This window comes from Larus michahellis, chromosome 2 (assembly GCF_964199755.1).
Source record: "Larus michahellis chromosome 2, bLarMic1.1, whole genome shotgun sequence".
Lineage (NCBI taxonomy): Eukaryota > Metazoa > Chordata > Aves > Charadriiformes > Laridae > Larus > Larus michahellis.
The window spans coordinates 113,586,820-113,600,578 of NC_133897.1; the positions used below are offsets into that span (position 1 = coordinate 113,586,820).

The following is a 13,759-nucleotide window of genomic DNA, read 5'->3' on the forward strand; positions in this document are numbered from 1 at the left end:
CTGTTCTGTGTTTCCGCAGTGCTGGTGCAGGCCTGTGAATTTGAGGGAGAGTTTGAGGCTTTTCCTAAGAAAGACTGAGCGTTTTCAGTTGCAGAGTGCTCGAATTCCCCTGGCATGTAACAAATAAAGATCATCTTCAGGGAAGAGAAGAAATAGCTGTCTTTCTCCTTTTTTCTTCACCCAACATGTCATGGATCTGCCTGCCTCTTTTCTGCTTCATTTGGTGATTCCCAAGAAGTGAAAGGCAAGGAAAGACTTGCTTTATTCTCAGTGTTGCCCAAGAGCATTTCCTCTATAGCCTGAGGGATGTTGTCTCTATTGCTTAGCTCTGATAGGGAATTTTCTCATGCTGGCAGTGTTAGCCATGTCAGTAATTCAAGCTTCAACTCTTCCCTAAGGATGTGGGGTTTGGGGAAATGTGCATCTCAGTTCTGAGTGGTGAAAAAAAGGAGCTGTTTTTTTCCGCGGGGCAGTGTCTGGGAACGCTGCCAAAGATCCTGGTGAATTCCCTCATGTGTGTGTCTCCCCTGAAGAAAGATTCGAGCACTGTATTTCAATTCCTTTCTCTTTTGGTCGGGATTTCTTAAGCAGGAAGTGAGGTGGCTCCCGAATCATCATCTGTTGGTCTGCTGTTTACCAAAAGCAGTATCATAGCTCTACCCCCACCTTCTTGGTAGAATACCAAATCGGTCCTTCACAAGAAATTTTTGTTGTTTTCTATTTAATCTCTTGGCTCACTTATCTTGGAATTTCTCCGTGGGAAATCCCTTTTTTCCCGTGTTCTGGTTGCAGCATTGTCTGCCTTTCTCCCGCTTGCTGTTTTTCGCAGCAGCTTCTGTCTTTGGTTGTTCCTCCCCAGAGACCCGTCAGGATTTGGTAGGGCTGTTTCCTTACCACGCTTTCATGCGGATTTCATGCTAATAAAAGTGGCAAATACGTGGAACCCTCTAGAGGGCAGTTTGTTTTTAACCAAGACATGACTGATGCTCGGAAGCCAGTTTTCTGCCATTTTGAATGTCCCAGGTGGCTGTTGCACAAATTCCTGGCCCTGTGGTTAAGATCCTATGTTCATTAGGACTGCAGAACAGCAGGCGAATTTCAACCCAACTGAAATAAATGTTTGCGTGGGCTTGGCAACCCTCCTGTGCAGGTGTAGGTCTGACCGTGATGGCTCTTGTGTTCAGCGAAGGGATCATGACCCCTCAGTTAGTTACTCCGTATTTGTTAGTGCCTGCCCTCTTGTCTCTGCACTGTCAGAGGTCAGGATTCAGAGGTGGCTGATTTGAACTGTCAGTGGATGGGCAGAGAGGGGAGAAGGGCAAAGTCTGTCCTGTGGCTCGGGCACGCTCAGGCACACTCATTCTTTGATTGGGTTCCTTCCCCTTGGCAAGGTCTCCTCTTGTTCCCTTGTCTTTTGGTGTGGAAACTTGCGCTCATGTTTCTGACCTGACTTCAGCCCAGGGACCTCTCTGTCTTGGTGGGTTGGGAAGGAGCGGGGGGCTGGCAGACAGCAAAAGCTGGTTGTGTATTCCACTTCTCTCATGGCAGTTCTCCCCTCTCTGATACTGATGGGAAAGGCTCGCCTTCTTACCTGTGCTGGAGTTTGGACAACGTGGAAAGTGCGTTTAAAGTGATTAATCTTTTCTTTGTATGCAGAGTTAGGACATACTGACAGCCTGCCTTAAAAATAGAAGACTATGACAGGAAAGCTCATTTAAAACGTGCATGATCTTCTCCTCCCTCCTCACCCCTGAGTGCTTTCAGACTTGGCCTTTTAGTTTTACTTAAGTAAAAAGTAAAGTAAAAGTTAAATCAGAAAAATAAGTAAAGAGCCCAAGGCAACGGAAATGCTTTAGGGTTCAATTGCTGTTGAGGTGGGACTGTGTCGAGCTGATTAAAATACGCTGAGACTTAGCAGAGGCAAGTAAACAGATGTTTAAACATCTTGCAGCCTCCGATCATGGTCTGCGTGAAATGCCGTGACCCGTTTCTGCGGAGGTGTAGTAATGTTTCTGTATGGGAAGTGTTCTAAAAGGATTTACCTGCAGCTGGTTTTGAATCACGACTGTGAAAAGTGAAGGTACTGAGCATGTTTCTCTGCATGTTTTTTGAGGAGGTTACTGAGAGGAGAGATGCACTGTTTGAACACCAAAAGAAATTTCAGGGTTGTGTTTGAGTAAAATCAGGTTTCCTGTATAAGTAAGAACCCGGATAAACTTGGTTTGAGTAAGGTTCAAAGCGGGGCTGGGCCATTTCTCTTGTATTGGTCATTTATTTCACCGTTGTTCTGGTCTGTTGACTGGTTTTGTATTTTGCTTTGGTTTTCTTTCTGGTTTTTTGGTGTTTTTTTTTCAGTCACCTTCTGGATTTTTGTCCCCCAAGCAGTACGGTCGGCAGAGACGTCCTCCCTCAAGGCCCCGCACTGTGATAAAACAGGCAGTGGCTCACAGTACCGGGGGGGGGTTCTGTGTAAGGGAGTGTGCAGCAACAGGAGCTGATCAGGACCTCTCGCTTGTTGGCAAATGACATTCCTTGGTGCAGGAATCTGTCAAACCAAAATACTTCAACTGCTGATTTCCCCAGCCGTCCGCTGAGCTGTAGCTAAGCAAGGCTGTGCTGCCGGCTCTCTTCCCCCTCCCAAGGGGAGCTTTAGGCTGTGGGCGAAGGGGATGGTGCTGCAGTTCCTCTCCTGGATCTGTGAGTCCAGCAGAGAAGAGGGATTTGGAAAGGGTAAGGCCCATGCTGATGAGCCCCAGGTCACAGTGGGTTGGTCTCTCTCGAGTGGCTTTGGTGTGTTCCTGCTTTGGAGGATGGAGCAGCCCTGACAGGAGGATGTGGAGGAACATCTAGGAGTATCTAGGCAGGAGTTGGCTGACAAGTCAAAACAACTTGAGAAACAGCCTTAGAAGTCTTAGGATGCAGTGACTTTTGTTCTTGGCCTTTTTCCTGGTGTCTGCCCTCTGCTATTCCCCACAGGCTCACTTTCAGGCAGGGTTAGTGGAAGTTGTAGAAGGGCTGTCAGCTGCTGTTATGGCTCTCTTATAGTCGAGGGTAGGGCCAGGGCGGGCCATGGGGCATATGCCAGCAGGCAGCAAGGGCTGCTCTCCCTGCCCTGAGCGGCAGTGACCTCGCTGTATGGAGAACTCCTGTGTTTTGCAGTTCAGACGGGGAATTCTTCTAGTGCATGGGAGTGGGGCTGTCTGGTTACAACCGTGTGCTTTGCAACATAATCCTTTGGCGGACCTTCTTGATGGCGCTGTTGAGATAGTCAGCAACACAAGAAACTCCAGATGAAACTTGGTCGCAGTCTGTTGTGTCCGAGCGGGTCAGCAGTGACAGTGCCAGTGCTGAGACGAAGTCACGGAGCACCCCAGGGTCCATTCCAGCAGGCGTTGCGTTGTGTATCCGCATCTGTGACGGGATGGAGGAGCAGCTGAGGGCTTGTCCCACAGCTGTGCTACTGAGCTTGCGCCTCGTCTCCCTGGGACAGGAAGGACTGACAGCCGTTATCTGGTACGGAGCACGGTGCCGCTGGCTTCTGCCATTGGAGCGTGTTTTAAAGAACACTGTAGGGAACTTGTGCTGTTGGATATAAGCCATATTTGGTCTGGATGAGGCATTTTTCCCTCTACAGATGAAGCACGATGAGTCCGAGGTGCATGCTGAAAAATGATAAGCTTGACAGATGAGGCTTGGTCAAACGTTTTTTTGGCAGAGATTCAGGTTGATACTTTAATTTTTATTTTATTTTATTTTAATGGGAAGAGAATAGTCTTACATGGTCAGGTATAAAATTCTTGGCTTCAGTACATAGCCTTTAAAAATTAGACTTAGCTCATTAATCTGATGGGGGACACAGGCAAAAATGAATCCCCCCAGTGCTAGTATGGGAATGAGTGAAGGGAGGAGGAAGCTTCCTGTACAGTGATCTTTATCTTCATCACAAAGGATGATGAATTTCTGGCACCTGTTATGGTTCCCTGTATGTAGGACAGCGCTTTCAACATACCTCCCCGTGCTGGGGAGGAAACCTTTCAGAATCGCACCAGAATTGGCAGCTTCTGCTTCCGTGAGAGCCGGAAGCTGAGCCAGCATCGGAAACCTGGTGTGGACAACGCAGAGCCCAGGAGACCTGGAAGGTCGGCTGTAATCTTGCAAGGTGTTAGACACAAGCTGGTGTTTTTAGGCTGGTGGAAGGGATGTGAAAGGACTACTGCTCATTGTTTGTTTATTTTTTTTTTCTTATCTTTCAATAAATTAAAAAAGCCCCACCTTGTTCAACTGTTCAGGCAATACCAGTTCACTTCAGGCTGCTGTTTTTCAGACTAAAAAGACTTTATTGGGAGGAAAAAAAACCAAACCTGCAAGATGTCTGAAGTCGGTTCATCGTACAGTTGCAGTATTTCGATGTGTATAAAAGCTCTCACGTGTCCAGTTGGATGCGAGTATCCCGCTGCTGGCCAAACCCAGCTGTGTGTCCCGATTCACGCTGGCGTTGCAGTCCCTGGGACTTGCCTGTACGGTGCTTCTGGCTCCTTTGGGTTCTTGACGGCCTGAGCTGACACAATCTGTTCCAGGCTCGTGTTGAAAAGGACTATAAAAACAAGTAAGGAATGGAGTTGTCCCCTGTCCTGTCATCCCCCTCCCTCTCTGAAGTAATGCTCTGTGGTGGAAACACTTAGCTTTTTCCAAGAGGAAAGCAGAGGGGCCACATCAAACTGTTGCAGAAGTTTTGTTAAGCCCAGAAGACTAGAGTTAAGGTTGCAGGCCTGTTCGTTTGTCATTTCAGTCAAGGTAAGTCAGGCTGGGATTTTGTCCGAAGGGTCTGACAGAGGTTCTGTTGCTGCACTCGGCACATACAAGCTGCACGCTGTTGGAAAAAGCCTTATTTTAAGTCAGTTTAAATGTGTTTAAAAGACTTTGATTTAGCTTCGTGCAGGCGGCCTGCTGAGCAGGCATCGTTGGCGCCCTGGGAGGCGATTGCTGAGCGCTGCAGCTCACAGATGTCACTGTAAGGCACTCGGGATTGATAAGGCAGCTCATCAAGTGATATCTGAACAATGCACTCAGGTTATTGTATTGTAATTACTCTCCACTTTATTTGAAATGAGCTTTGGCTTTTCCAGCAAATTATTTGCAACTGCTGCATGCAATCTTTGAATTCACTGCTGCTGGGGTGGCTTTTTCACCACCAGCACTGCAAGGGCTGGCGCTGGGGTCATGCTGGACCCAGGGCAGCCAAAGCCCTTGGTGGAGGTTACTGGGGCAGGAGGCACCGTGGCCTTGCCCGGCCCCCCTTTCCCTGAGGAGGGGGCTGAGGCAGGGCCTCTCATCCACGCCCCTCCGTGCTCTTGCAAGGGGCTGGTTTTTTTGCCGTCTGGGGCTGTCAGGCTTTGGGGTGTGTTTGATGTGGTCGGCATTGACTCGCAGATAGGATTTTAACTACAGGGGTTTTATCATAACTGTGTTTCTCATCAGACGTATCACAGAATGGTTTGGGTTTGAAGGGACCTTAAAGATTATCGTGTAGTTCCAACCCCCCTGCCACGGGCAGGGACACCTCCCACTAGACCAGGTTGCTCAAAGCCCCATCCAGCCTGGCCTTGAACACTTCCAGGGATGGGGCATCCTCAGCTTCCCTGGGCAACCTGAGAGCTAATCTAAATCGCCCCTCTTCCTATCACTACATGCCCTTGTAAAAAGTCCCTCTCCAGCTTTCTTGTAGGCCCCCTTCAGATACTGGAAAGCTGCTATAACGTCTCCCCAGAGCTTTCCTTTAAAAGAATATGAAAGAAAAATTCAAAGAAATATCTTTGAGGTGTTTTGAAACTAAATTTCTGGTTACAGTTGCTATATTACTGCAGGAGCAACAATTCCACCTTCATTTAAGACTTCAGTGGTGACACATTTCAAGTGCCTTGTAAAGTTGCAGGAGAAAGAAGGGTGTTCATGTATTGGAAGTATTGTTTTTTACAGGATTTTTACAGGATTGTTTTTTACATTTGCAGCTGAAATATCTAGTAGTAATAGAGAAGCAAGGGCTCAAAATCCTTAATTTGATCAAATTAAACTTGATCTTCAGTGGAGTCATGGAAGCTTTCTATGACATTCCATTGCAGACAGTGCTCTTTCAGATGAGTGCTACTTAATTGTTCATAAACTTCTCAACTGCTGGTAGCTACCCAAGAAGAGTAACTATCGTTTGCATTAGAAGACGATATTATACGTTGTCATAGAATAGAATCGGAGAATTGTTTAGGTTGGAAGAGACCCTTAAGGTCACTTAACACTGCCACGTCCACCACTAAACCATGTCCCTCAGCACCACATCTACAATTTTAAATACCTCCAGGGATGGTGCCTCAGCCACTCCCCTGGGCAGTTGTAGAGAGCGATAAGGTCTCCCCTCAGCCTCCTTTTCTCCAGGCTAAACACCCCCAGCTCCCTCAGCCGCTCCTCATAAGACTTGTGCTCCAGACCCCTCACCAGCTTCATTGCCCTTCTCTGGACCCGCTCCAGCACCTCAATGTCTTTCCTGTAGTGAGGGGCCCAAAACTGGACACAGTATTGGAGGTGGGGCCTCACCAGCATGGAGTACAGGGGGACAATCCCTTCCCTAGTCCTCCTAGCCATGCTGCTCCTGATACAGGCCAGGATGCTGTTGGCCACCTTGGTCACCTGGGCACACTGCTGGCTCATATTCAGCTGGCTGTTGACTGATACCCCCAAAGTAGATGTGGAGAAAAAAAAAATAAATTATGAAGTAGATATATCAGAAACTACTTTCAAATGGCTGTTGAATTTATTTGCTTGATAAATACAATCCTAACAAAATAAAAAGTTAACCAATATTAAGAGATTTGTCTGAAGAACATTAGAAAAATCCATGACAATTCAATAGGAATTAGTGTGAATTAAACAAAACAAAACAGGTTTAAATATTGCCAGCAAATATAAAATGTATGTAACGAAGGCAAGGGAGAATGCTTTAGTTTACATTTGTCATCTGACCACATTTTCTGTGTTTATAAACTTTTTTTTTCCAAATTTTAAAAAAATACTATGCTGTTTTCTATAACATATCAAAGCATTATTTGTACAAAATCAAATCATGGCCAATGATTCACAACAGTGCAATAGATAAAGAATACAACCACGTCCAACAGGTGCTGAAAATAAATATACCGATTAAAAAATAAGATAGCCTGTATGCACTCTGTGGAGTTTGCCATCTAGGTATGAATTGATGGATGAGTCTCATGAGTGTGTATCTTAACGCATGGCCCTTAACTGCCCGCGGGGCTGGAGGCTGGCGGCAGGTGGAAGCAGTAAAACAGCCAAACCAAAAGCAAGTCCCAGGTGGGGGTTGGTGGGTTTTTTTAAGCAGCCAAAAGAAGAGGCTGTTGCTGAACCCCCCCAGTGCCTCCCCTCGGCATGGCTCTGCAGGCCCATTTGGAAAGCACAAGTGACTTGCATTAATTAATGCTGTATTGCTCGGTCAGGCAGATCTATCTTAAGTAACATAACCCAGCCTTGTCACTTGCCTAAAGCATCCGTCAGCAGCTTTCTCCGGGGACCGAAACATTTAAAATGGATGAAGAAGAAAAAAAAGAAAAAGGTCTCAGCTGTACGGCAGCAGCGTGAACACGGCCCGTCCTAACCAGGTGTGATGAGGGTGGTTTATAAATGAGCAAATGGGTTACCTACGTTGCTAAAAGACATGGACGTTTCCATCCTACAGGGACATAAATAACATCTCTCAAGTCTTACATTTATTCAGTACATCTCAGAACAAAAATGAAGCTTAAGGGCATGTTAGGTAAACACGATACCCCCCAGTCTCCCAACTTTTCAGCCAACCCAGAATAAATTTAAAGCTCCCTTGTATATAATCTGCATCAGAAAGGTATCAAAGGCACAAGCAAGAAGTGACTAGGTTAATAAGCAGAAATAATGGTGAATGAGGATGAATAGATTCGCAAGGCAAATAATTAGTAAGTGCGGGGGTGGATTTCTGTTTATTTACGGAGAATGAGATCTTCCAATTCTGCTCCAATGAATGTAAATAATGATTTTGGTTTAAAATAAAACTGTTACTGAATTTTTTTAAATCACCTGAAGGAAACCAGTCTTGAAATAATCTGATACTAACTGGAAAACTCTTCTGGCCTCTCCAAACTCACCTGAGTCTGATGAGTAGAAGCCACAAGTATTAGAGACAAAAGTCTCCAGGGCTTAAAAGAAACGTTTCTTTACAGAATGTACACAGCCAGCAATAATTTGTGCAGTTTGACTCAAATTACAGTAATTTGCACAGTTCAGTTGATTTTATGCATATCCAAGGAGCCGGATCAAATCGGAGTTTCTTTCCTGTCTTTACTGGGCGATGGCTTGACTTGCTGCTCCTTGCTTGCTTTTGGCTGCTCTTTGGCTGCTTTTGTCTCCAGGACACTGTCTCTTTGCTGCTGAGGAACACCCCCGCGGGGCTTTTCTGGCTCCTCTTCTTCCTGCACCTGCTGCTCCGATTTAGCTCGCTGCAGCAGCCGGAGCTGTACCCGCAGTTCGATGATGGCCTCTCGCTCCTCGTGAATCGCTTGGTTCAGGTGATTGTTCTTTATCTTTTGAAGGAAGGAAAACAAACATCAGGGCTCCTTCTGACAGCGACATGGACTTGCACACAACAGTGATTTTTAAACAGAGCACGTGGGTTATATGCTCAGGCAAAAGAGATGCAAAACTGAGCCGTTTGCACGTGGGTAAACACCTCCACACAGACTAAATCAAGTAAGCACGAAGGAGAAGAGTAACCAATTAATACCAAGAGTCGAATCTTACCTCCAGTTCCTCATTCTGCCTCTGTAAGTCTTCCAGGATGACCTGCAGTTCCTCCTCATCTTCACTCTCACTTTCACTCTCGGAAGAATACTCCTCAGTTTCACTTCGGCCGTGCTGCTGGCGACTGAAAGACCAAGGACAAACTCCGATTTAAACACTTCCTCAAGTCTGCCAGAGCTACAGCAATGTAAAAGGGTTAACTTACATCCACCGAATAATCTGCAATGGTTTTAAAAACCCAAATCAGAATTTCCTTTCAAACCAATGATTTCCCAGGGGGAGTTTTTTAGTGCGTAGGGTCCAGTTTCCTTTAGATCATAATTCCATTGCTATACTAACACAAAATCATAGAATGGTCTGGGTCGGAAGGGACCTTAAAGATCATCTAGTTCCGAGCCCCCTGCCATGGGCGGGGACACCTCCCACTAGACCTGGTTGCTCAAAGCCCCATCCAGCCTGGCCTGAAAAATACCCTGAAAGGTCCAAAGTCACCGAGATTTCAATAAAAAGTGGTGGCTTTCAAATGCAATGTTCACAGGGTGAGCTTTTAAGTGTAGTTTAGAGTATTATTTCGAAGAGCATATATGTTCTTCTAATCAAAGAGTGCTTGCCTGGCCGGGGCTCTGATATAAGCAGTCTCCCTTTTACCTTTGTATTTCAGCTATTTCTGCTCGAAGACGATCTATTTCTTCCTTCTCCGAGGCAATCTGTCTCCGCAGAAACTGCTCCATGGCCAGCAGTTCTTCTTGTTCTGTTAAAATCTCGTTCTCCTGCAATGATCAATTAGTTCACTTTTAAAGCCTTGACTTTATGTTCTACAGGAACATACGATAAGGATAAGATGCTGCTGTTCTCTGCAATACTCTCAGCAGAAGTGGTTAGCACGCCTGCTTTGAACTCTGATTCATCAAGACCTCAAAGCCAAATGCAAGTTCAAAACTAGCAATGTCTCTTCTGAATCCTCAAGATGATTTTTGTACTGGATAGCTGTGGAGATGACGCACCAAATTCTGGCATGCTTGGCTGCCCATTTCCTTAAATCGCAGGGGAAAGCTCTGGCTAACCAGTAAAATAACTAGAAAAACTGAATCACAGAATACGTCTTTGAAGATGGATACAAGGAGGAAAGTACAGTGGAGGGAAGATCAAAGCTACTGAGGGAAGCAAAGGAAGGCAAAAAAGCCAAAATAGTTGCCTCATTTCCTTTGATCAGCAGGAGAGTAGTTAACAGTATTAAAACTGGTTAGATTTGGAAGTGCTTTCTAAGTGCATTAACAACAAAGGCTACTTTTTTTGTTGTTGTTGCACAGTGTCTCCTTCCTGCTGTTAACAAGACCCTACTCAGCTTTGGGTTCACTCCTGCAGTCAGCATTCCTCCCCTACTTTACCATTAAAACAAAGCCTGGTATTTTAATGGCAGAGAGACCCCTTTAAGCCTTCCATTTCCCATTGCATCAGAAGGAACAAAAGAGTGTTTAATACTTCTGAAAGATAGGGAACAAGAAGACACCAGCAGACAAAGAGGTAAGTGCCTGCCTTCTACCTGTGCAAGCAGAATATTTATAACTTCTTCGTTCTCATTCATTTCTTCTTTGGAGACATCCTCCTTTGAAAGGCTAGCAATTTCTTGTGCAATCTTTGTTTCACACTCCTGCCAGAGAAAGAGAACAGGTTTTAAAAGGAAAAGCTTCCCCAGTCACTCTATTTACTGTAAAAAAGACTTCTTGGAACATATTTTCCAGATTTAGAATCACCATCTCAGTTGTCTTGAAAGTTTTCTGCAAGGTCTCTCCCTTCTGTGGGACATATGAGAGTTCAAAAAAAAAAAGCTTCCAAAGTTTGTTAACCTTGAGTCTTCCAGTAATTCCTCTTGGTATTCCAGGACACACTATTTTAAGCATATAATGAATAGATGCTCTGTCAAACACTAAGTTTTTAATCATACATTATTATTTTTGTAAACAGCTGTGAAGGAGCATGAAGATCTTGCTGTCCCTAGGGAGACATGGCTAAACAGAAAATGAAATTGCTCCTCAGCCGTGTAAAGTTAAGATAAAAAAAATCTCCAGTAAGATTGAAAAGTGGTTTGGATCTAACTGGGTCCCTCTGCCTTGTCACAAATTAGGGATCCATGATTTAGATGTCTGGCCAACAAGTAGAAAAGTTACCCACCTGTCTCTTAGCTTCTCGTAGTTTCCTCTTAAGAGCTGTTAAAATTCTTTGCACCTCCCAGAGTCTCTCTTCTTTGGACAAGTCTTTTATCCCTGCCTGCAAGTCTCTGTGTAAACAGTTCAGTAGGAACTCCTAGAAATATTGCCAAAGAAATGAGTGTCTTTAGTAGATCTTAGCAGGGCAGACTGAAAAGAAAAATCTTTTTGGCTTTGTGGAAACAGGCTTGGAGTTCTGGTTTTCAGTGCCTGACAGGCCGACCAACAACAAGTGTTCCATACATTCAGCACATGATCTAGAACAGGCCCAAGAGCAGGATTAAAGAAACCACATGCTTTAACATGTTCTCCTAGCCTTCCTCCCACGATAAAAGCGTTGCACTGCATAGCAAAGCAATCCACAAAAGACACGGCTCTAATCATCACAGGAACAACTTTCCACGCAGGAAATGGGCAAGAACATCACCCAGCTCTTTCTAGTGGTCTCCACTGACAGGACAAGCGTGACAGAATTGAAGAGCTTATTGCAAGCTTATAAGAATTTACTACTGAATGTATAAAAGCCAGGGCAAAGAGAAACAGAAAACCACTAAACTAATTGCCAACCTGTCGCCTGATTTCTTCTTTGATGCTTTCTTGTGTTTCTGGAAGTTGCGGCATTGTTGCCATGTTTGACCAGCGAAGAGGTTTTGTCACCTGCTTTAGGGTCACATTCCCAAAGAACTCCTGAACGTGTGTAAAAAATACATACAGGACACGGTTGCTGATCTGCAAAGGATGGACAGACAAAATATTGGTTAAGCTGATTTATTCACATCATCTTTGTCTGTGAAGCACAGAATCTTTCTCCAGAAACAGAACAGCCTTGAGGGTGCCTTTCTGTGAGTCACAGTCATGTCAGTTTGTCCAAAAAGACTAAAATTGGGATTAAAAACGATACTTTAGATGACCCAGTGCTGGCCTCAAGCAATCACTTCACTGTCTCTCTTACCTGTATATGTGAGGCATTTTCACGCCAAACTCACTCAGAATTTTCATATGCCTTAGCCGACCACGTTATTTCCATCACTGGTAGATACAGAAATGTATCAATTCTTTCTTTTACTCATGTGAAGGTAGTTAGTGATAGCAATAGGCAAGCGGGAACATCAACCATCCTGCACTATGGCTGGTTGCTGGCTACCTTCTCTCTCTTCCCCCAGACTGTAAATATTTTCTACAACTTCTCTCTCAGATTATTTAATATAGTAGAAGAACTAATTTGAAAGGAGATGCTACTGTATTATTTCTTGTTTCAACATGAGACAGAAGCAAATAACTTATTCTGATACTGTATCTTCCATTAAAATAAAAAAAATATTATCCTGAAAGAAAGATTATAGAGTTCAGTCACTACCTGTATTTTACTTGTTAAAAATCTTCTTAACAAAAAAAAAAAAAAACATGATTGGGCCTGTTTTGTTTTACATTAATTGTTACTTTTGTTAGCTAGAAAGTGTCTGGCACAACAAAATAGCCAAGAGTAATACCCAGCCCTTTTGCTACCGGCCCTCCAGCTGGACTCTTAATTATAAAGCTGAGCTTTTCTAAAGTGTGGGTTTTCTTCTAGAAGACCCACACCCAATAATGCCATGTTTCCATTATGCACAGGGCTAATTCTGAGCTGTATTTAAATTAAATATTTCCAAGACGTTTATTAAGGAATTAACCAATCCAGAAACCACAAAATCTTACTGGAAAACGAAGTCAGTTGTTTTCCCCAGCAACGTGACTGCAGACACCAAAGCCATTACACCCAAGGCATCACTGCACCAGGAAGATCTATTTGCAGGACAGGGTTCATTGGCTTGGTATTAAAATTCAGCAACAATATGGTCTTCAGTAAATTATCACTGAATCACAAGCCCACAGAAACTGTGTATCTGCACGAATTCTTGGACAAATTCAACATTAAATTACTTTGTTCACAACAGAATTAAAAACCTGACAGCAGTGTTTGATATGCTCTCGTGATAACCCGAATATCAGACCCACAGTATGCAAGCTCACATTCAGAAAGTCTTTTATTCCCCCTTTCCCAGCATTTTAAGTTCCTGAGGTATAAAGAGAAGATGTTATTTAGCTTCACTGTATCAGACAATACCCAATTCCCACCTGCAAGAGAATTCCTACAAACAAGTCTTTCTCGGGCTAAAGTTCTGCTCTAACGCTTGCAGTGTGATGCACGTACCTGGACAGTAGGGCTGAGCACTATGGAAATATTCTGGATGTTCATTTTTGTTTCCAGTTCCTTTGCAATAACATGGTCCATATGCACAATCAGCCAAGAAATCAGGAGGTGGTTACACTCTGGCAACTCTTTCAGCAACCTCTGGCACTCCTGGACTTTCTCAGCTTCTGTGCTCTTTCCACAAGCATCTTCAAAGCGGGGCATTAGCTCTTTGGTAAGCAAATTTTCAGGCAGTTCTCGTAGGTACTGTTTCAGCAAGCTGGCTACTGTATTGGGCTCGTATTCTTCCAGGTTGGGAGATTCTTCTCGATCATAGGCTGCTTTTAGCTCATCAACTTTTGATTTTATTCCTTAAAAAATTTAGATCAAGAATTAGGAGAAATCTTCAACTTAAATGTATAATAGTTAAACTTTTTTTGCCGGATGCATTTATTTTACTTTTCCTTATAACTTAAGCTAATTGAAGAATATCTTTTAAAAGTTACCCACATGTAACAATGTTAAAATCATGACTCAGAACTACGCA

At 44.1% G+C, this 13,759-nt stretch overlaps 1 protein-coding gene across 2 annotated transcripts in view; it reads right to left on the reverse strand.

Annotated features, from left to right (window-relative positions):
* Positions 1 to 6,780: 6,780 nt before the first annotated feature.
* RALBP1 (ralA binding protein 1) overlaps positions 6,781 to 13,759 on the reverse strand; it is a 33,470-nt gene continuing 26,491 nt past the window's right edge. For both annotated transcript variants that reach the window (XM_074576640.1, XM_074576641.1), the window contains exons 4-10: positions 13,234 to 13,583; positions 11,610 to 11,771; positions 11,008 to 11,139; positions 10,379 to 10,486; positions 9,484 to 9,605; positions 8,836 to 8,959; positions 6,781 to 8,618 (exon numbers count right to left, since the gene is read on the reverse strand). In XM_074576640.1, the coding sequence (XP_074432741.1) occupies positions 8,352 to 8,618; positions 8,836 to 8,959; positions 9,484 to 9,605; positions 10,379 to 10,486; positions 11,008 to 11,139; positions 11,610 to 11,771; positions 13,234 to 13,583 (1,265 nt within the window). In that variant the 3' untranslated portion in view covers positions 6,781 to 8,351. The remainder of the gene's footprint in view (positions 8,619 to 8,835; positions 8,960 to 9,483; positions 9,606 to 10,378; positions 10,487 to 11,007; positions 11,140 to 11,609; positions 11,772 to 13,233; positions 13,584 to 13,759) is intronic.